The sequence below is a fragment of the Copadichromis virginalis genome, linkage group LG22 (genome assembly GCF_057382275.1).
Source record: "Copadichromis virginalis isolate Kocher_CV1m ecotype Utaka linkage group LG22, C_Virginalis_male_GT1.1, whole genome shotgun sequence".
NCBI lineage: Eukaryota > Metazoa > Chordata > Actinopteri > Cichliformes > Cichlidae > Copadichromis > Copadichromis virginalis.
This window is the reverse complement of record NC_140638.1, coordinates 19,873,249-19,896,130: the sequence shown is the minus strand read 5'-3', so window position 1 is coordinate 19,896,130 and position 22,882 is coordinate 19,873,249. Positions and strand designations below refer to the sequence as shown.

At 40.7% G+C, this 22,882-nt stretch overlaps 2 protein-coding genes across 5 annotated transcripts in view; one reads left to right on the top strand and one right to left on the bottom strand.

Annotated features, from left to right (window-relative positions):
• Positions 1–3,903: 3,903 nt before the first annotated feature.
• Positions 3,904–7,274, top strand: abitram (actin binding transcription modulator). Its single transcript, XM_085445222.1, has 6 exons — positions 3,904–4,081; positions 4,271–4,322; positions 5,648–5,777; positions 5,857–5,933; positions 6,012–6,081; positions 6,338–7,274. Exons 1-6 carry the CDS (start codon positions 4,000–4,002, stop codon positions 6,473–6,475), a joined length of 549 nt encoding a protein of 182 aa, XP_085301348.1. The 5' UTR covers positions 3,904–3,999; the 3' UTR covers positions 6,476–7,274.
• Positions 6,821–22,882, bottom strand: part of ctnnal1 (catenin (cadherin-associated protein), alpha-like 1) — a 56,734-nt gene continuing 40,672 nt past the window's right edge. For 2 of the 4 annotated variants that reach the window (XM_085445219.1, XM_085445220.1), the window contains exons 4-20: positions 22,753–22,872; positions 21,275–21,364; positions 20,846–21,016; positions 20,079–20,279; positions 17,343–17,429; positions 16,908–17,066; positions 15,991–16,083; positions 14,888–15,038; positions 14,260–14,297; positions 14,119–14,169; positions 13,599–13,753; positions 12,000–12,048; positions 11,397–11,453; positions 9,984–10,103; positions 9,198–9,281; positions 8,934–8,995; positions 6,821–8,368 (exon numbers count right to left, since the gene is read on the bottom strand). In XM_085445219.1, coding sequence (XP_085301345.1) covers positions 8,143–8,368; positions 8,934–8,995; positions 9,198–9,281; positions 9,984–10,103; positions 11,397–11,453; positions 12,000–12,048; positions 13,599–13,753; positions 14,119–14,169; positions 14,260–14,297; positions 14,888–15,038; positions 15,991–16,083; positions 16,908–17,066; positions 17,343–17,429; positions 20,079–20,279; positions 20,846–21,016; positions 21,275–21,364; positions 22,753–22,872 — 1,914 coding nt within the window. In that variant the 3' untranslated portion in view covers positions 6,821–8,142. Of the gene's footprint in view, positions 8,369–8,685; positions 8,996–9,197; positions 9,282–9,983; positions 10,104–11,396; positions 11,454–11,999; positions 12,049–13,598; positions 13,754–14,118; positions 14,170–14,259; positions 14,298–14,887; positions 15,039–15,990; positions 16,084–16,907; positions 17,067–17,342; positions 17,430–20,078; positions 20,280–20,845; positions 21,017–21,274; positions 21,365–22,752; positions 22,873–22,882 lie in introns of all 4 variants that reach the window. The other 2 variants (XR_014917375.1, XM_085445221.1) reach the window with 2 other exon arrangements.

Here is a 22,882-nt window from a genome sequence, read left to right as displayed (position 1 = left end):
ATTAAAAAAATAAGAGATCTCCAGATTAAGGCGCTCTGGAGTTTCTATGGTGTTGCGTTTTAGCAGATTAACCATTTAAATCTATCAGTTGTAGAAAAGTATTCTTTTAGTTGTGATACTGACGATTCCTTGATTTAGAGCATTTCATGTATGCAGAAAGTTACACGTGACAACATTAAAACAAAAAACAGTATAACATTTACCTTTCTTATTTGTTTTCACCTTTTTTTTCACACGCAATCGTGAATCAAGGGCTTAAATGTGCATTTTGGCAGCATGTGACCCAGTCTGTTTAATGTCAGATACAGATGTGCCGTGGCGCTTTCCAGGGAAAGAAAAAAGACAGGCAGTATGTCTAAGAGCAGCATACCTCCTGTTTTCCTGGACTTTTATTGAATGATGAAAAGTGAAGAACAAACCTGGATTTCATAAAATGTCTCTCCCTGATAATGAACTGCTGGATGTCTTTCTGACGCCTTGTCTGCATGAACCACTTCCATCCCCTCCCCCATAATAATTCTTTTTAGGTAAGTGCAGAAGAAGCCAGAGTTTTGATAAGCCACGCAGGCATCACCTCCTTCTTGGTTGGAGCCCTAGTCTTCCCTTATCAGGCAGTCATCTGGCAAAGGGAACTATCTGGGGAAGGACTGCTGGAGCCAAACAGACAAATAGCCGCCCAGAGAAGAATGGCTGCTTGCTATTGCAGTAGCTGACGTGGACCTACGTGTGCATCCCACACAGAAGCCCGTGCTGCTGGAGGCCCTAGAGATGCTTGTCTAACAGCCTGCAAGTGAACCTCGACATCGACTCTGAGAGTGGAGAAGTGAGCAGTATTTTGTTCCAGTAATCAGTGTTAAATGGGATGGAAATGTACACAAACTGACAAGTACATATGGGGATAGGCAGACTGATACACAGATGCAGACACACACCACAAGGAAACATTTAAAGTGAGGTCATACAGTGCAAACCTCTTTCATTATGATATAACAATCGGAGATGAGAAGAAATTGGGCATTTTTGTGGGTTTCACAGATTGTCCTCTGATGTGACAAAAGACCGCATAACATGACAAATGCAGGGTTCATAAGGAGCAATGTTAGTTTATATTAGGTATGGATATGTTTATTGGGCATGACTCCATTTTTACTGGCTCTGCAGCCACTCTTTCTACGATAGTTTTGTCTTTTCATTGCAAATTAATTGCAGACTAGAGCATACCACAGGCGAAAGAGTAATGGAAACACTCATTAGGATGGATCTTGACAGCAAAACTTTCCAAGTCTGGGTAGTGGTGGTGAGCAGATAAATGGAAAACTCACGTTGTGAATCCAAACGTCAGCCGAGTCTCACTCTCTCTCTCCCAAGTACGTGCCCTAGATGAAGTCATCATTACTGCCCCGTGCCAATACCAGTGCCCCAAAACTGTTCTCTCAGCAGTGTCCACAGTGTACGAGTGGCATTTCATGCCAGATATGTCCAGCATGTGGATGAGAGAAGCTATTTATCAGGTCTAGAGAGGGAAACATTCCTTCATTCCTCCATCCATTTTCTCCCAGATCTCTTGATTACATAATAAGGATGCAGACTCAACATACTTATACGCCATCTGCAAGAATCATTAGAGCTACGTGAAAAGAAAAATTACGTGCAGTTCAAAGTATGGAAATTAAACAAAATGGGCCAAACTGGGAATCTGTGATGTGGCAATAGAGCAATATTATGCCTCCTGGCGCTGGTTTACATAGAAACTAATTGGTGCTGATTAAATGTGAAAATATTTATCTGGAAATAAAATAATACATTTCTTTCATATAGATGGTTATGCTTCTGGCGAGAAGTTAAGTTGCATTAACAGTACTGTACTCTGGTTGTTTGCCGTTGCCTGACATCTAGTGGGCATTGTGAAAAATCATGATGACAATAGTGTTTTCCACATGTGCAGCTCAACCTCACTTTACCACAGAATGAGCATGGTGAATGAATCTGCGATTGGATCAGCGTTTAAAAATAAGGTTGGGTTTCTCCTGGTTTTGCAATAGAAAAAATAACAAAGTGGCAGTGATTCTGACATTGGGCCCCACCTCGAGACACTTTAAGCCTTGCCTGGTCAGGCTTTATGGAGACTTGAGCTCTCGCTTTTTCAAAAATGACTACAGTACTCTGTACTGGTTTTAAATATTGAAAGGATTATGGATACAGATTGAAGATGATTACTGCTGCTGTTCTAAGAAAATTTAGTACAAAGGAATTCATGTTCAGGTGAGGGCCACAGTGCTTCTACAACAGTGGCTCTCAAGCTGATACGGCATAAAGGCATGAGGCATGGATGACCATAAAATATAAATATATATATATATATATATATATATATATATATATATATATATATATATATATATATATATATTTTTTTTTTAAGTGAAATAACATTAACCCTTACATACTGTTCTTATTGTATGCCTTCACAATATGTTTTTTTTTTTTTTTTTTTTACCCAGGTCTAAGAATTCCCTCATAATAATTGTCTATAACTAATTTCAAACTGCAGGTCTGTTTAGAATGCATTACTAGCCTGTCTGACATCAATAAATGGAGTATTAATCCTTAATTAATGTTTCCAAGAGCAGGGAGAGTTTATTTACATTAAGGTTTTACAAGAATTGTTTTTTGTCAGAAAACATCATCATGTCCTGTTTTATCTAAGACCTAAAAATACAACAGCTATAAAGATTACATGATGAGATGCAAAATCTATCTGTGTGCCAGTTGAGAACCTCAAATAACATGCATGTTTTGGACTGTGGGACGAAGCCAGAATATCTACCCAGATATGCAAAATACACACAGGCAGGATGTGAAACTGTAATGCTTTTCCTGGGAAGCAACAGTGCTGACCATCCCACTTTTGTTCTGCCCTATTTCAAGTCCTGTGTCTGTGTGGAAGCACCATCTTTCAAGGCACACTCTGACCTCTGTTTCATGGGTGGATCATATATGATCACTCTTGGCTTTTTACTAATTCACTATTCAAAGATTCCACCGTGATTCTTCAGAGACCAGCAGGTTCTTGTCTCTGAAGGAACCAATATGGCAAATGCTGTGGGAATGCATACAATTCTAATGACAGTGTCAAGATCAACCACTGTTCCATTAAAAATATGCACAGCCATAATATGTATAGTTTCACAATTTCACAAACATTCTTCTAAAATCACAATTTTCCTTGATTTGACCCACATTTGACATTTGTGTATCTAAAATTTAAGCAGGTACTGGTCAAGTTTGACTCAGAGCAGTCTTAAGGTGCAGAAATGTGCAGCTCCTGTACAACCTTATGAAATGTTTATGTATGTATGTATGTATGTATGTATGTATGTATGTATGTATGTATGTATGTATGTATGTATGTATGTATGTATGTATGTATATATATATATATATATATATATATATATATATATATATATACACACACACACACACACACACACACACACACACACTTACTTGTAAATAAATGTACTTGTGTGTTTATTCCACTATAACTTAATGTGGATTTCCCTTTTTTCTGTTGTTTAAGATTTGAACGCTTAAAGCACGTTTCCATGCATAGAAATAATAAAGACCGTTTTTTTTAAGTTTTGAAAGACCTTTTTTCTGGAGGGTTGAAGTTTTTTTGTTTTGTCTCAATCTTATATATTGTGATTAGTGAAAAGTGAGAGACTGTTCAAAAGATACTATCTGTAGTTAGTTACCAGCTCTTCTGGTGAACATATTAAACTTAATAATTTATTGTTTATTGCTGTCAATGAAGATTCACTACAAAGAAATGCGAATCGCTGTACAAAACAAAAGAACAGCCAGAATTATTTGCCTTTGGGGTTTTCGGATATATTTCAAGGACGGACTGCCCGGTGCTGCACTATTTACTGTCCGACAAGACAAGTTGACGCCAAGCTAATACCTTAAATTAATTTTCCAGTGTTATTATTTTACATGGAGAGCGTGGAACATGAAGATACCAAAGCAAATGCTCCTTCAGTTATCGACCGATATTACACACGCTGGTACAGAGCCGGTAAATAACGTCCATGTGAACGTGTCTCATCTATACTTGCTAAGTAGCTAAGCTAAGTGAGCTAACGTTAGGTGAACTTAAGTGTTCAGGGGGAGATGGCGTTAACTTTTAGTTTTAGTCTGAATAGATGGGTTTTTTTTAATTTTGCTTTTAATGTCACGAACACCTTTTTTCATTTTTTGTTTTTAGACATGAAGGGAAAGCCATGCGAGGACCATTGCATCTTACAGCATTCAAACAGGTAACAGGAGGTTGACCAAGTGACCATGAGTCACACCAATTGCTATGATTCACTGTATGTTAATGGCCCTTTTGTATGTTTGATTTGGCTAAGATTTTACGCTGGATGCTCTTCCTGACGCATGAGAGAAGACAGGTGGTGAATTAGGGAGTGAGAATAGCCATGAAAAAGATGAAGAGTGGAAAGGAAGTTGGTCCAGAAGACATACCCGTGGAGGTATGGAATTGTCTTGGACTAAGATTTGTTTGGCACGATCTTGGAAAGTCAGAGAATACCTGAGGAATACAGAAGACGTGTATTGGTACAGATTTTCAAGAACAAGTGTGAGCTTTAGTTACTGCAGAGGGGTAAAGTTGATGAGCCATACCATGAAGATATGGGAAAGATTTATTGAAGCTATGTTAAGAAGAGAGGAAGTACGCTAAGAAAGAGCACTACAGTTACAAATATGCTTTGAGAGTGATGAAGGAGTACAGGGAAGGTCAGGAGTTGGATCAAGAAAAAGAATGTGATACAGTGCCAAGAGATGAAGTGCGGTACTACATGAGGAAATCAGGGGTAGGAGAGAAGTATGTGAGAGTGGTGCAGAACATGTATGAGGACCGGGAGACAACAGTGAGGTCTTTGGTAGGACTCGCAGATGAGTTCAAGGTAGCAGTGGCATGGCATGACATCACCACTCTGAGCCCCTTCCTTGTTTGCAGTGGTAATGGACAGGTTCACAGATGAGGTCAGCCAGGGGTCTCTGTGGACTATGATGTTTGCAGACAACATTGTGCTCTATAGGGCGCAGGTGAAAGAGAACCTGATAAGGTAGACATACGCATTGGTGAGAAGAGGGATGAAAGTCAGTTGACGCGAGACTTGATATGTGTGTGAATGAAAATGAAGACAGATGGAAAGATGAACATGCAAGGAGTAGAGGTAGTGACAGTAGAAGAGTATAAATACCTGGTGTCAAAAGCAACAGACAGCACAAAAAAGAGGTGAAGAAGAGAGTGCAAGCGGGGTGGAGATGAATGTCAGAGGTGATTTGTGGCAGAGTGATAGCAGCAAGAGTGAAAGGGAATATTTTTCTGATCGTAGTGAGACCTACTATGATGTATGGTTGGAGACGGTGGCTTTGACAAAAAGACAGGAAGCTCTGAGCTGGAGGTGTTAAGATTTTCATTGGGAGTGACCTGAATAGACAAGATTAGAAATGAGTTCATTGGAGGGACAGTTCAAGTTGAGTGGTTTGAAGAAACCCCTAAAGGGAACAGCTAAAAGAAGAACAGCAGCTTTAAAAGGCGCTTGATAGATTCTTAAAATGTTTTTCTTGGCAGAATATGTGTCATCACTTTAGCAGAGACTCACCCAATTCTACAAAACGGACGCACAATCAAAAGCATCAATTACCAGATCAGTAATGGCTGCAGTCGGCTGGAAAATAAAGTCTCTGGGAAGTCCAAGCGGGTAAGTTAATAAAGCTCTGGATTTTGGTCTGTGTGCTCGTACATTTATCCTAACATTCCTTTTTTGGCCTGTACGACAGGGGGGACAGTTCCTTACTGATTTTGCACCGTTATGCAGGATAACATGCACAGATGAAACAGAGTACACAATCTACAGGTAAAAGTCTGTCTTTGACTGTTAAAGTATATATTTATCTTCCACGTGCTCATACATCTTCATCACTGGCTGTTTTAGCTGCATTCGGGGTCGTCTTCTGGAAGTCAATGAGAACATTTTAGAAACTCCGAATCTCTTGCTGGAAAAGGTAAAACCTACAATTTTACCTTACACATGTAAATGTAAAGTACATTACATGTCATCTTTAACATGTCTCCATCTGCATACTATTACTGCGTACTGTACCTTTTTTTTTCCCTGTTAAACACCCTTACATGAGTAGTTGACATTAATTTAGCATACCTGATGGTGACACGGCTTCATATGCCTATGAGGAGATTAGATAACACTAGTAAAGGTTCATAAACACATGTAACAATGCTTGGTTTGTCAAATCTCTACAGCCATCCACCGAAGGATACATCGCCGTCATCCTGCCAAAGTTTGAAGAGAGCAAGAGCATCACAGAAAATCTTCTAAACAGAGACGAGTTTGAGAACATCGTCTCCAAACGCAGCTCTGCCCAGTCCCAACCATCTTGACAGTTCCCCACATTCCTGCCTTATTCAAGCCCGTTCTATTGTGGGAGAGTTTCTTTCCCTCATGCACTTAAAAGTTAGCAGAAGACTGAAAGGCTTTTGTTTATAATGAAGCACTGTGTATCTAGGTTATTCTATATTTTTCCTTTTTTTTTTTAAAGTGTTTAACATTTTAAGGATCCAAGAAGCAGTCAGATTTCAAGTAATTTGTCTATGCTTGGATTTGCCAATTTGATAAATATAATAAGGAACTAGTAGAACGCATGAACAGTGGCTTTTATTTTCTTGTTACATACTAATCATGAGTTTGAAGTATTTCTGTCGAATATAAAGAAAGACAAACAATAATTTAAGAAAAATATTGTTTATTTTTTTGTGTCACTTTTATTAACCTTTGAATCGTCAAAAGAAACGGTGGTCCAAAACTAGATACGATTTCGTCACATCTCTGGCGACACTACGTTACCCAGCAGTCTTAGCTGCTCTCACACTGTACAGTGATTCTCTAAAGCTTCCTGTGTGGTTATACATTTCATTCATTCTAACTCCCTCTCCTAGTACCAAAGTGATTACCTCGGGATACATATGCTTCAAGTACCAAGTAATATATACCATTTAATACATAATGGTCTGTTAGGCAGCTTCACAATGATAGTCTTCATAACAAGTACACTTCAAGGTTCCACTTTACACGTGTGCCAGTTCAAACTTGTTTCATTTCTTTGAGAGAAAGTATGCCATGTAGACTGGTTCGTATAATTCTCAGGACAATATAAACAGAGGTTCGATCAAGTCGAGAAACCCGGCTTAAATAAAAGTGTCTCCATTAACACTGGAGGACTATGTTTTATATTTTATAACAGTAAGAAGACGCAAGAACAATCGTATTTGGCATTTGTTTTTGTTTTTTTTTGTTTTTTTGCATTTTCCTACTAGCATGGCACATGGGGAATGTCGTACAATAATGGCTATTAGACATCCATTGCATGTTATGTAGTGTGGTCAGCTTGTAAAACCTAATGTAAATGAGGTGCTCAATATAATGCAAGTGATCGTGGTGTACTGCTGTGGCGCGCATTACAAAGAAAGTGTCACATTACAAGGCTGTGACCACAGGAGACTCAAACACGGGGGTTTGGTAATGATGGCGTCATGCATTGTGGATCTTAATTTTACTTTTTTTTTTACATAACTTGTGCAACACAATTACAGAACACCACAAAACACAGAGGCTTGTCACACAGAGGCACATAGTGAAGATAGATGTATGGCTGAGCTGAGCATCAAGTGGAGTTCTCTCCTGACTTTTAATTAGTTTATTAATTCAGAAGCAAGAAAAAATATAAAAAAAAAAAAAATCAGGTTTGTGACAGGCCTCACTTTTTTTGAAAACTTTTTTTTGTGTGTGTGTAGTAATAACTCCATCTTGTGGACTGGGGTGGAACTGGTGCTTCAGGTGAAACGCTACCTTGGATTAAATCAACCTCAGTGGGAAAGAGAGCATAGACTTGCTTTTCCTTTTTTTTTTCCTTGTGCAAACATCATCCAGGCAGGAAATGCAAATTCCGGTTGAGCCAAGTCAACCATCTTTACCAGACTAGTACTGAATGACGGATGGGGGTGGGGACTGGGGCTATTTCTAAGATCATATTTTCTCCAGAGAGGTGAGGTCAGCTATGTGCTGCTTTATCGGGAAGAGTGGACAAAGGAAGAGATTGCCTGGGATTATTTGCTCTCAAGGAGGTTGAGACCAGCCATGTGCTGCTCCAAAGATTTAACGCCAAATCCGTTGCTGTTCTTGGTGTTGAGAGCTCCTTCCTCTTTGACAGGTGTGGATGCGTCTTGCCTTTCTCTCCAATCCTGCGGGGAACTGAGGCTGTTCCTCTCTGACTTGTACTGAAAGTAAATGACACAGGAGAGTAAAAGTGAAAAAACAAACAAACGGCAAAATACAATGGCTCGTTTCTAACTGTTTATACACACAAAGCTGGCATAATCAATATTTTTATATGAAATATTGATTGCTTGTACTGGAGTCAGTTCTTTTTATGTTGCTGTGTTTATGTTATTAAAAAAAACCAAAAAAAACTACATCACCAAGCTTTTTTTTTTCCAGATATTAGTTTAAAATCTATACCATCTCTGGATGCAACTTTAAAGCGTCTTGAGGCAACTGTTTTATAAATAAAACTGAATTTAATTGAACTCACTACCTAGCCGGTAACATAGCACTCCTTCACGCGCTGGTGTAGATGCGGTCACTTGTGGCTCTCGAAAATCATGATGTGTTGAACTTAAAGCCCAAAGAGTGGCTTCGAGTAAAAAGTTGCCAATGCCAGCTGCAGCTTTCTGCTTACAGTCTACGGTTTGATCTTGTGAATGTGCTTCAGTGGCAATCAGTCCAACAACTGACACCTTTTAGCTTCAACAAGGATTTCAGCTCAAAATCGCAGACACTTACCAACTCACTGGAGACTTTTTTGATAGACAGCAAAAAAAGGAGGCAAAGATATTGACCATCCCCTGCAAAACATAGCTAGAAATGAACACAGGCGCTGCTGTATATCTGCTGCGTGCTAAAAATAAAAGGTACATGTTTGCAAGTGTCAGCGTGCTGTGATGTTTGCATATGTATCTGGATAATAAGATCTCCAAGCTTTTTCTATACTTTCGTATATATGTTCAAGCTGCCTGTCAATAAAGTGTCCAGGTCAGTGGATGTCACCTTTCTATTGAGCTTGTTAAAGCATGGCAGGAGGGAGAGGACCACACTCAGGATGCTCCTGGTTGCCTGAATGAATGAGTCCACCTGAAAGCACAGACGTAAAATAATACATCACTAAGGGTCCACGCATAGAGATTCACTGCAGCAGCAGCACTAAACTACACTGACCCTGTAATTTAACGTTTCCTCATCCATGTCCTACCAACCCCCGTAAGACAGGCTCTCTCTACCGTTCGAGATAAATGATACGGTCGATGTGAAGGTAAAGAGATATAGAGGCGGGAGCCAATACATATAAAAGAGGCACTAATTAATCAGCCTTGAGCATGCTACTCTTCATCGTGTCCTTTTGATTCCAAACCAGCGCCTTTATTACAAGGTGAGCAAAGGCAGCTCATCCCCGTCCAAGGTGCTCATTAATTCCTCATAGACATTCATTAACCCAGCATCCTGCGTTAGATGTTCGTATTACTCAAAGATAACTGAAAGATTATTCTGAAGCCAGTAATGAACACAATTAGTCATGCCCTATTGTGTGTTCAGCGCTTTAATGATACCCATTGGTTGTTGGGGTGATAGTTGTGATAGTGTCAGAGCTTCTTCGGTCCTTCAGTGGAAACACTCTTTATCTGCTTTGTTCGATCTCTGTGATATTACTTATTTAACGTCCACCAAACCGAACAGACTTCAGGCAAAAATAAGTAATTGGTTTTCTTTTTTCCTAATAAAGAGTGCAGACACTAACAAGAAGAGAGATAAAAACACAGACAGGTGTAGTATGGTTACCTTCTGGAAGGTGGCAGCCTTGCCCTGTACAGGAGTCTTAGCCCCCATCTGCAGCTGTTGGCACAAAGCCAGCAGCTTCTCCATTTCTGTCATCACCACAGTCTTTTCCTCATCAACCAACTGGAACAGAGAGAGGTACACACAGAGGGAGGGTGGGATGTCTTTCAGAACAGAAGACACTGTTTTATAACGGCACTTCGCTGGGAGAGTTAATATGTGCAGACGTTGATAGATTTACTGAACGAGATTCACAGGGCTCGTGGTCAAATACAAATTAAGCATCGGGAAAAGGAGAAGTGGATTAAAGAAAAAGACGGTTTTTTTTTAAAAAAAAAGGGCTGCTTGATGTAATCCATCAGCAATAGCCATGATCTGCTGCTTAAGTCTGTTATCCATCCGAGTTAATCCCCAGATCGTAGTCTACACAGATACATGCCACCAATGACCCAAGACCTCAATCCCTTGTCATTCATGCCCAGCAACAACATATAAAACCTCTTAAACCTTAGTAAGAAAAAAAATGCTTAATCTCATCTGCATAATTAGAGCTACACAGATGTGCTTTGTGTGTTTGGTGCCAAAGAACTACAGGAGTGGAGGGTGAGACAGAGGGACTCCATTAGCACCAGTTTGTTTGATGTAATTAATCAGAAAGCATGAAGGAAGCTGAAGAGCCGGGCCTCCTGATTATGAATTGCTCCTGGGCGGTCGCAGTCAACCCACCTCCCCCTCCGCTCTCACCCCCCTCTGCCCATTCACATGTGCGCAAACACACGCAGCCTCGGACACACGGCGGTGACAAATGGCAGTCGTTAAAGGCTGTCAAAAGGGGCCATTTAATTAAACTTGGAGGACCTGAGGAAGAAGTTTGTTGAGAGCTAAAAGGAAGGAAAGCACCAAGGCTACTTTTGTTGAAACTGGAGTCTGAGAGGAGGACAAGAGGATGGTGAAAGTGTGTGACAGCCTTAATTTCCTGCTCTCGCTGTGTGATTTATAAGCCAGACCTGGCACCGTGGCATGCCACAACGTGTGATACGGGTGTGTATTAGTATCGGAGGGTGTGTGTGTGTGTGTGCACAGAGTTGGTTAGTATCTCCCCATTTTCAGGAGAAAATAAACAATTCTTTCATTATAGCTTTGCTATAACGATCTCCTTAGCTCTGTCTTACTACGCTGCAGCCAATCACATGCTACAAGACAAGCAAGAAAATACTGTGCATAAAGTGAACTTCTCTCCTGGTTCATACTCAACTGTATTCATTTTATTTCTACTTGGAAAAAAAACCCTTTTGTTCTTTATATTAGATTTCTTTATAAATGCCTACTGTAGAAAAAAAACATTATTTGGAATTGCATTATATGAATCGTTGTGCTTTGGTGTGTTCAAGATAGATTAATTGCATGGGAATATACCTGAGAGGAAAAAGTGCGGAGAGATGAGCACAGCTGGAGCCCCTCTTCAGAAAGAACCTTAAGAGTAGGTCAGAAAAGAGACAAAAATCAAACAACTTGCACACACACACAGAAGAAAAACTAAAGCTCTCTTAACTAAAAAGAAGCCTAGTCAGTAAATACTATGATTTTTCTTGGCTCTTCTTATCAGTGTGCCTTCCCGTCTCTTTCCCCTCTCGCTCCTCTTCCTCGCTTATCTCCCCTGCTCAACACAAATTGAATAAATCCTGTCTGACATTTCGGTCCCTGATTCTACAAATGACTGTACATTACTGGCAAAGATCCCAGTTCAATAGGAAACACTCGTACGCACAAACCTTGTTACACCATGTGCCAGAGATGGCCGGGAATCTGCCACGCTATATTCCCACTGCACTCATAAATCCCCGTAATGCCCGGTGAAATCTGCATTTCAGGGTCGTGAATGAAGGGATCCTTGCATTTACTAACCTATCGATCTGCGAGCTTCAGCGTGTATCAGGTGGAACGGGACGATAGATGCGTTCATTTACAACTTCAATAAAATAGAAGGAAAACAAACAGAGCAAGCTTAATGAAAAATACCTCAGCTTGATGAAAAAGATCTAGCGTTGTTTTCAACAGTCCCTCCCCTCTGTGGATCAATCATGCAGGAAATAATAAAGAGAAGCTCGGATTAGAAATATGCACAAGGGCAAACATCTTCCAAAGCAATCAACTCTGTTTAGAAAATATCTGTGAAAATACAGTACCGTGCAGAAGTCTTGAGACAAGCCACATTTCTTTAGAATTTGCTTCAAATGACTGAAATGTTCTTGTAAGTTTTTAAAGGTGGTCTTGAGCAATAGTTCTCCAGGCTTTCTGAAGGTCTCCAAAAGTTGGTTTTTTGGACATTGGCTGCTTTTTCACTCATTTCCAGTCCAGTCCTTGTACCGGACCATTTTCAGTACAATGTTTTTGCTGTTTATTTGTTAATGGACGTTACACTTTATGAATCATTTAAGCATAAAAAGTCACCTAAATCAAGCGATGAACCAGTGTTGCATCTGCACATAACTGACAACTTAGCAAATTGTGTTTTTAGACACTTTGTTACTAGCAGCCTGTTGGAAAATTTAAAAAAAAAAAAAAAAAGTTCCCATTTATAAGTCGAATCCAGAAAAAAAACCGTCAAAGATAACACAGTCTGACAGGCATGAAATAGCATTTTTGCACCAAGAGAAGAAATAGCACGGCTAAAAAAAAAATACTATCTACAGCAGATGAAAAGTAGCTCAAAGTCGTGTCTTTAAGAAATGGGAACAAAACACAACCCAAGACCTGAGATGCATCTGGACCTTGTTCTTGGTGGAAGTGTGTCTGTCAAGGCAATCCTTCAAGAAGGGAAAGTGGGATAAAAGACTGAGGTGTGCTAAATTACACAAGACCTCAATTGAAAAATGAGTGACAACGGGTCTTATAGTGTGGTAAATGGTAAATGGATTGGTTCTTATATAGCGCTTTTCTACTTTACTAGAGCACTCAAAGTACTTTGTATAACATTCACCCATTCACCTCCATTCATATGGCACTTTTTTCTATGCCTAAGTACTTTCTAACTTTCACGCTGCAATGAATGCATTTGGAGAACAACCTGGGATTTAGCATCGTGCTCAAACTCCTGAGCTACAGCCACCCCAAGAGAGTGATGAATCAAAATTTGAATCTAATGGCTCGAATCACTGTCCATATGTACAGAGGAAGTCAGAAGAGAGCTACAACACTGAATGTCTACATTCATCTGTAAAAACACTGCTGTTGTTGGGTTTGGGGATCTTCTTAAAACACTAAGATCAATGATTAATGGTCTTTGATCAGTCACTTGAATAAATGACGAAACATTTCTCCCACTGAAAACGCTACGTCCAGATGAACAGAATCAACCTTTTGGGAGTTATGAACACAGTTCACGTTTTTGCAGTAGCATTTGGGAAGTGTCTGAGTGGCTTCAGTTTCATTTTTCAGCACGATAATGATCACAGACACATTTTCCTAGCAAAATATAAAGAGTGGTGGCTCAAGACTTTTGCTCTGTATGTCTCTTAAGAGATTAACGGGGATGATTAAGGGGATTGACAACACTGAGCTTTAAAATAATATAAAAAAAATTTGTGTGCATGTGTCAGTGCGATACTAGAAGGCTACCTGGTGAACAGGTACATGTTGTAGGCCATACTGGCGAGGCTCTGGCTCTGCCGGACAATTTCATGCTCCTGGTCCTCCCACTTTTCCACCTCTGTGTCTACATCTGACGACAGAAGACGAAGTTCCAGACCCAGCTTGGCCATACTTGTCTGCTCCTGGGCACGCAGAAGCGCAAAAGGAAAAAATAAATAAATAAAAAATTTAAAAACCACACAAATCTTTTTGATGAAGTGTAATTGATGTCTTTTTAAAAGTGTATATTAGCCAGCAGGGTACTTTTCACTTGTTTACACACTCGGAAAGCCTGTAATCAGCATAATCCTGCTTTCTGTGGCGGTACAGCGTGTGAAAAAGTGCTGCCCAACAAAATTGCAGCACATTACCATACAAACTCGATCAATTCTTCAAGAGAGTGACACAATGTTTCCTAGAGATGAATATACTGCTGCCAAAAGATGGTACAAGATGAGACGTGATGTATTGTGCTGAAAGCCCGAGGATTTGGTGGTGTGTGCGCTACCTCTGCATCCAACTTGACAGCCTTGGCAGTCTTCATGTTCGCCAAGTGCTTCTGTGGAGAAAAAGAGAGCGGTATTAATCAGAGGATTACAAACGTTTGTATCATTGAGACATTTATGAGGATGAATGGTGTGACACTCACCCCAGGTCTAGGAAGTGACAAATAAGGCCTTTTGTCTCCTAGGAAGAAAGAGTTATTGTTGTTATAAGGACAGCGTGTAAAAGTACTTGGATCTAACTTTCAAACAAATACGTGCACACAGACTTCTGCGCAGCACACGTGAATACACTCGAGTATCTACTTTCTGTCTCTGCGTGTGTGACCGAGTGTGCAAACAGCAGAGCTCGTCAGAGCGGTTGTCCATGACTCGGACACTTCTGGTTATTGGCACAATAATAAATAGAGAAAGTGTAAAGAGGTGGAATGAATACAGGGATGTTCAATGGCATTGATGTTACTCCTTTGATAGAAAGCTTCCCACGGTCTGTGATGACTAATTTTGAAAAGATACATTCATACTGCCTGCCTTAAGTTTTATTAATACAGCTGAAAATTTCAAGAAGAAAATGATTCATCAAGGTTTCTCATAGAATTGGATCTTCTTTTCTTTCCTTTCTTTTTTTTGTCCCCCCCCCCAAAGTTAAGACACCACAGATGGCACATTGACCTCTACTCCCTTGCCCTTTATAACTCACCCATACTTGTACTCTCCTTTTACCACAACTCACCTGAATGGACACAGACAACCAATGAAGTGATTTCAACTGACCTCGCCTGCCTTCAAAGACGTCGTTGATCTCTCTCAGCAGCAGAGCCATGTCACAGAGCTGCGACTCCCAGGCCTCGCAGAACACTTCCAGGTTCTCCTTTGCAATTTTACTAGATGGGTGGAGAGCCAGCGTCTGGGCTGCTGAGATGATCTGAGCAGAAGAGTGAACAATTCTGATACATTCTACATTCATACATATGCTGCTGTTGATCTAAAATGTAAACCAAGTGCCTGTGAATGAAGCTCATAAATTGAGCTTGTATAACTGTTAAGTATTTAAGGACTTATCATCATAAAATGGGTTCAGGCAGCTAAGTACAGTTCAGCATGAGTCACGCTGAAGCGGTTTCACACATATGTAGCAATTTATATCTACACTTCTGGTCCTGACATCAAACTGACGTACGATGTTCGAAAAATTTGACAAATATGAAACATGACCACCAGCGCACTTATTCACCACCTCCCTTCCCCCAATGTCCATCCTCTACAGTGTCGTATTTAATAGCCAATTACCCTCTGGGCCACCCCCGCATTACTCTGGGTGCAGAGAGAGAGAGAGAGAGATATCACCACTACCACCATCATGCCGCACGGTTATTGATTGGCTGACCTTTGAACTTAGGAGCGGATTCATTACTGCGGAGTCATGTGGGGCCTGACATTAGCGCTGCAAGGCGGGAACATTCTACATTGCCGGATAATTACGGGCATGGATGGTTTCTAAGAGCAAACATAATTAGATCTGGGATGAGGGACTAAGTGGACAGCATGTTCTCAGCCAAGGACTGAAGATGTGGGAGGAAGACGGAGGAGATGGGAAGTTAAGCGTCTACTTTTCCTCCGTATTAAGAAGACTATTACCCATGTTTGATTTTTACACCTGAACCACAGAATGACCAGTTTGACTTAATAGACACACAATTAAAGTGCTGAATGGAACGACCCGTATCTGCAGTTTAATTAAGTCAACTTTTATTACTTACCAGACTCTTTACTCCCATCTACTGCTATTTACACATTCGGTCAAGGGCGTATATTAATAGTGCTGAATTTAATAAAGTAATTATTTATACGGATAATGTTTAGACAGATTGTGTTACCTGTGGACCAATGACATGGAAGGTCTCCTCAGCGTGTATGCAGGTGATCTCTAATGGCTCTGTGCCCGACACATGGCACAACAGCCGACACGTCTGGAGTGAAACAGATGGAAAATAAAGCTTCTGACACAAAGCATACATGAGGCAATCCCTAAAAAGAGCAGTATGTATACCCCCAGCACAAAAAGTCCACAGCTCTAAATTAAGAATGTGCAATTCTTTTTTTAAAATACTTGACATGTTTGTGTGAAGATTGTGACGATCCAGTTTTGCCCTCTCCCACAATGGTAAACAATCCTTCCAAAAAATTCCTGGCTGCAAATCTGAATCAGCTCCACTTCCATTTAATCACTTCTATTTGGACCAATCTCTTAAAATGAGGCCAACCTGGTGAAGTTTTCATGCAAATCTGTCCTTAATGTTTTTTGAGTAATTGGTAACAAACCTGTCAGATCACATGACCTTGTTGGCAGAGGAACATGCTAACGGCATGACACTCGGCGGCAAAAACGCAATCATTTGGCCAAATGATTAAAATTATAGACAAAAGTCTTGCATAAACTACCCTTTGTGCTCAAGCATTGTGGAATCTCACCTATTAGAAACAAAATCCCTTCCATTTTCACCAATAATCCACTCAAAGTCATCTTCTGAGCACCTCAATGATCAGTATTGTTTTTGATTTTTAACATTTTAAAACATTTTTTTTCTTTTAAGCACCTGTTTTTTTTAATGTGCTATTTTAATTTTTTTATTTTATGAGTATGTTTTCCTAAAAAGGCGCAGTGATTACTGTGACATCAGAAGGTAATGAACCAGATAAATACAAACATTACTACTGATTTCCATCCACAGATTCAAGTAGCCGTCACCCTCCTACTAGTTCCTCTGCTCCCTGTGCCCCTGATCCCACCTACCTCCACCAGCTGCTCCTTCTGCTCAGTGAGCGTGCGCGAATACTCTGCCACTTCCTCCAGGTTTCCCTCGGCGCCTGCTGCTTTGAGAGCCCGCAGAGGCAGCTGCTCCCCATGAACTTTCAGCAAATCTGAGGCTCGGCCCACCGCAACCTTGTGGAGCTGACGGAGTCAACAAAGGTTAAATAAAAGAGCTTTTAAAAAAAGGCACAAATGAGAATGATCATTTGAAGAGAAACGGGGACAAAAAAACCAAACAAAAAAAAGGTAAGAAGAGCAGAGGTGACACAGGCAGCAGCAGGTGGGCTGAGGTGCTGGGAAAATAAAAGCGAGGAAAGCAGCTACAGAGGCACCACCAGCAAGTCAGAGGCATTTCAGTTATGTCCGATTCTGTAACCGGGAACATCTTTTCACAGTCAGCAACAGACTGCTGCTCACCTCACGTCTGAGGTCGCTGACACTCTGGGACGTCTTCAGGATGGCCACCTCCATGTCCTTTGTGGCCTCTTTGGCGTGGACAGACTGCTGCTCCGATGACAGAAGAAGAGGAGAATAAAACATGAGACACCGTGTGCTTTTACATGCTCCATCCATTAGATAAACATGCAGCAGAAGACTAACACAAACACAAATTTACATGAGTAGAGTATGAGATATGACTGGAAAAAGAGAGGAATTGAGTGCATTAGCAGCACAGGTTTTGATATTTTAATTACATTTGTGGCTCATTATATCCTGGATATGAGGAGAGAAGAAGGCATTAGAGCGCATGATTCAGTGCAATATGAATAAAAAGATTCAAAGCAATTACATAATTGAAGTAATTCACTGCAATTTCTCCAAATTTCAGACAGAAATGCTGCTAAATGTGCTACAACAACACTGAAAAGCACAAATTAAAGATCCTAGAGTATTTGCACATCTTTCTCAGCAGTTTGAAAACATTGCAGTGTTCCAGTCCCCACACGACCTTCAGCTGCAAAGGCTTGATGAGGCAGTACTGTACAGTTTTGCAGCAGTAGCATCTCTGTGTACTCCGAGTACACTGGGAAAAAAAAAGTTTACAACTAGAAACTGCAACATAATGACTTGCGTTTCGCAAGTCCATCAATTCTGAAGGCCAAGGAGCCACCGCTGAATGAGGAGGAACACAACATTTTCTTTCACAGCTCAATGAGCCTCGGTAAAAACAGTGATTCAGGTGGGTTATTATGCTATGTTGTTCCAGGAGAGATGTGTGAAAAGAAACTGAGGAGGCAAGGTGAATGAGTAAGTGAGTTTGTAGGAGGAGGGGGGCCTAATGTTAATGTGTGTGGGTCTGCCTGTATGAGTTTCTGTCTGCGGAGCTGTGTTTAAACAGCCACACTGCATGCTGCGCAGAGATAAACACAAGATTGTTTCCACTTGAGAATACATTTATCAAAGCCTGACTATTATGTTCTTTAACAATTTCTTAATATTTTAATTTTTCAAATCTATTACATTTTGACTTCAGAATTTATCTGAGGTCACTGTGGTGGTTTAAATGTGCTTGTTTTGTCTGACTAATAGACTAAAAACAAATGCAGTGAATGTTCATACAGTACTGGCTCCAAGGAGCCAGACTGCTTTTGTAAAATGGTATTAAGCAATAGTTCTTCAAGCTTTCTGAAGTTTTTCTTTTGACATGGGCTGTTTAAAACTCATTTTCCGTCCAGTCCTTGTGCCTGACCATTTTTTTGTTTGTTAAGTCAAGAGGCCTATCAATCATTCAAACATAAAAAGGGATCAAACTACGCTTAGCAGACAACTTAGCAAAGAATCAAAGTTAAAATGCATCATCAGACACTGTTAGTAAAAGCCAGTCACCAAAACACATCATTTGTTCCCCAAAAAAATATTTCTGGACCAACCTAAAGAGCTATTAACGGAAAACTCTGCATCTCTCATAATTGTGTGCAGTGTCTCTTTAAAAAAAATGAGGAAATTGTGTGGAGGATTGGAGAAGTGTCGGGTTTTAAAAATAAAAATTAGATGAACAGTGTCTGCAGGTCAAGCAATAGGAAAAAAAACCCAACCGACACAGAACCTGTTAGTGGTAAGGTGATCTTTTCATCAGCACTGTTGGTCAAAGCCTTATCAGAATTGGTCTGAGGTTTGCCAAATTACACAAGAACTTAACTGAAAATCAGTAGCAACTGGTCTGAAGTTGGGAGAAAAGTGCAACAGTAATAGTCTACAACCATCTGCAAAACATGGTGGAGGCTCCGTCTGTCTACAATCTGATTTGATCCACCATGTAATAGCATCTGGAAAACATCATCGGTGCAGTAAAAGCATACTTAGATAGGAAAACACAGAAAGCAGCACTATCAGTCATGGATTCACCTCTCCAGAGTCTGTACCGCAACATTTTTTAAGCATCTTGGGATGTGATCATGATGACAGAGAACAGAACTAATGGCAGCCAACATCCAAAGAAGGGCTTTGAATGTTCCTCAAGTAGCCTCGACGTCTATTCCCGAAGACTATTTCAACAAATTACAAGAAAGCTGCCTAAGAGAGTTCAGAACAAAAGTCGTCATGCCAAATATTGATATTCAGGCTTATTAGAATTGTTCTCGCCTTATATTCTGCATTTCCATATATGTTTGCAGATGTTTTTTTAATTACTGCACCCATTTCCTATTTTCGTAGCAAAATATAAAGAAATTAGGGCTGCTCAAGTCTTCTGTACAGTCCTGTATATGATAAACAGCAGTCTTAAAAGGATCAGAATAAATACATATTGTATTTTCTTTGCAATAACTCAACATCAGCATCTATAGCTCCTACTCTTTGCATCTTTTTAACCTACCAATACTTGAAGCCTCTTACAGAATACTTGAAATGTGCAATTCCCTTGGATTCTTTTTCTATTTATCCCTTTGTATACTCTGTATTTATATATGTCTCTGTATTTATATATCTGTATATATGGTATATTTCTGCTCACATTCTGTAACTTCTGTCGGTGCTGTGCTATTGGAAACCGAATTTCCCGGAGGAACCCACCCGAGGGATTAATAAAGTTTTATCTAATCGAATCTGATAAGAACTTGTGGATAGTCTTTATACAGAAATGTATGGTTTTTTATGAATATTCCTGTGTCTCTGTGTACATCTGTGAAAGCCTGTCTGCATGTGCCAACATACCGCCTCAACCCAGGCGTGTACCAGCTGCTGGGTGTCCTGGCGCGCCAGCTGGCACAGTCCAAGGATGGCCTGACGCTGCTCATGACTGGTGTAGGCCGAATCAGTGAAGTCCTCTGTCCGCTCGACCAGAGCCTCCAGCTGGCTGGACATGCTCTGTGGTGACAAGGAGTATAGGTTCTCCCGCAGGCACTCCACGCCGGACTGCAGAAGGCAGGGTGGGGGGAAAGTTGGGAATTGCGGTGAATTGAAGGAGCATTTGGAGAGTAGATGAGAAGAGATTAAAAGCAGCCGGGACGATCATTAAAAGCAATAAGCATCTCAGGTCTTTTCATTAAAATACTTTCCTCTTTCTTTTATCTCAGTGGAAAAAACCCCTCCTTAAAAATGTTTTTACAAGTATTCGTTTGTTTCATCTGCACATCAGCGCACACGGAGGAGAGAGAAGATTAGTAAGCATGAGGTAGGTTTACTGGTGATTCACTCAACCGTATGAGCCAAATTACTAAATGAGTAGGTCTGCTCCTCTGTGTTGATTGTTTGAGTCACATCTGAAGCTACAGCAAACACCGTGAATGCAACAAATGCCAATTGTGCGACCACAAATCAACACTCCAAAAATCTGATGATGAGTAACTGCTGTGACGCTTAAATAGCGCTTTGCATTAACAAAAGAGGATCACTACTTAACTTCACGGGCTAACACACGTCAGCGTCATTAATCTGAAGCCTTCACCATGACTCGTGCGAAGTGTAATCTCTAAACCTACCTTAAATTCCTTGATGCCATTGTAGATGCTGGCAGGAAGGATCCTGTTCTCCCCACAGCTCCGTGCTTCAGTGACAATCTCGATGACCTGCTCCAGGGCACAGCGCATTCGGTGGAACACGGCGTCTTTGTTGATCCGCGCCGACTCACAGTCTGGGTGCCTCAGGCAAGTCTTTGGTAGGGATAAGATGTGAAATGTCAAACCTACACCCTGTCGTGCTCTTCTGAACTTCTGTCATTTTTCATGTTTTTCAACCACAGATAGTATTTTTCTTTTATGATGATGTGACTTTGGTTGGTGTTAATAATAAAGCCAAAGTGGGCCAAAAATCTTGAGTCTTGAGAAACCCGAGAAGGCTTTAAATCTTTAAGGCGAACAGAATTTATAAACCTTGCCTCGAGGCCCAGTGTTGGTGGGCCGGCGGTTTACCTTGGAGGCTGTGAGGAGCATCATGGTGCACTTCTCCAGCACTGCTCTAGCTGCTGCCATCCGGGCTTTCTTCTTCTCATCCTTCAAGTCCTGCAGCGCAAACGCACACACACACACCAGATGGCTTTGGGTGGCTTTACTTAAGTTACGGCGTCTTAGAACTCTCAGGGTGAGCAAGGGACATGAAGCATCAAAGCTATTCAACAAATCTTTCATGCTGTGTGAAGGGACGCCCAAACGAAACACAGATCCGTTTCCAAGTTACACACATGAAACTTAATAGGTGAGCTGTCATCTATCAAAAAGAGATGCTACCGGAATAGAAAAGAACATACACTGTGGCTGACCTGCCGCATCTTCTTTGTGTACTCCGCTCAGAAATAGGCAGCTTGAATTATGTAGATACTGGATTTGGAAAAGGCAGCTGAATCAACTCCTTTCTGGGCACTTCGCCATAGATTACAAAGACGGTGTGATTATCTGTCATTATTTTTGCCTCTGTGCTCGCCTGGCCTCAATAGATGAAGATGGTAGATTTTCTAAAGCAATGTGTGCGCGTGTGAGTGTTTGAGCTGGAGTTGACACTCACACACACACACACACACACACACACACACACAAAACAGGGTGGCAAATGAGGGGAGAGAGCATTAACAGCAACGAGGAGCGTTGGAGAGAGACGTGACGTGTGTGTCAAAACACGAGACCTGATGAAATTCAGAAAGAGGGATGGTCGATCCTCCCCTCCCTGTAGAGATATCGCAGCCGTTGCACTTTGCATCAACTTCTGCAGGCAAAGCGCTTTAGCTGCAGAGGCTGGATGTATGGATCAAAATAGGATTAGCACTCTCTGACAGTACAAAGTTAGCTGCCTGAAGTTGGACTGTTTTTGAAGCTTTGAGCAAAAGTTTTGTCTTGCAAATTTGGATAGCTGATAAACTGCAAAGAGAAAGGACTGCTAAAAGCACAGCTCAGACTCGTGTTGCAAACTGTATTTGAGAGATGTGAGTCATAACTGACCAGTGCATTTCTTTTATGGATTGAGACATTGGTTGGGAGAATAAATAGACACTGAAAGAGATGAAGAAACTTGATGGAAACAAAAGAAACCAGAGGAAGCCTTGTTACTCTGTAATTGTTTGATTTGCTGGGGAGTGTAAATATTTGACACGTGTGTTATTGATTTGTTCTGAGTTTGCCGGCACATTCACAGTGTAGGTACATGAGGTTTTAAAGTGCAATTTCATCGCCTGCTTTCACATTCAGAAAATCACGTTTACGAAATCAATGTTTGCAAGATTAGGCCGATATGAATAAACAAACATGTTTTTCAGTGTTGCAGAATTGAAAAGACTTCGGATACAAATTTGCAAGCGTTTTCATTTAATGAGGGATTTTTTTTTTTTTTAAGTAAACTGAGGATTTTTATCCTCTTCAAGCAAAAAGAACCAGATTGTGTTTCTTAAGATGCCACTCACATTCTGTCTGTCTCCCGTCAGGTGAGCAAACTCCACCATCTCGTTGCCAAACTGGCTGAAAATCTGAACAAATTCCTGGAAGGTGCTGACTCTTTCCAGATGATCGAGCGTTACCAGAACCTGAAAGCAG

Excerpts from the sequence above, each read along its gene's own strand:
- abitram (XM_085445222.1), top strand. The coding sequence starts at position 4,000 with ATGGAGAGCGTGGAACATGAAGATACCAAAGCAAATGCTCCTTCAGTT. Across the intron at positions 5,778-5,856 it reads TCTCTGGGAAGTCCAAGCGG|GGGGGACAGTTCCTTACTGA; the intron begins GTAAGTTAATAA and ends CCTGTACGACAG. Across the intron at positions 5,934-6,011 it reads ACAGAGTACACAATCTACAG|CTGCATTCGGGGTCGTCTTC; the intron begins GTAAAAGTCTGT and ends TGGCTGTTTTAG.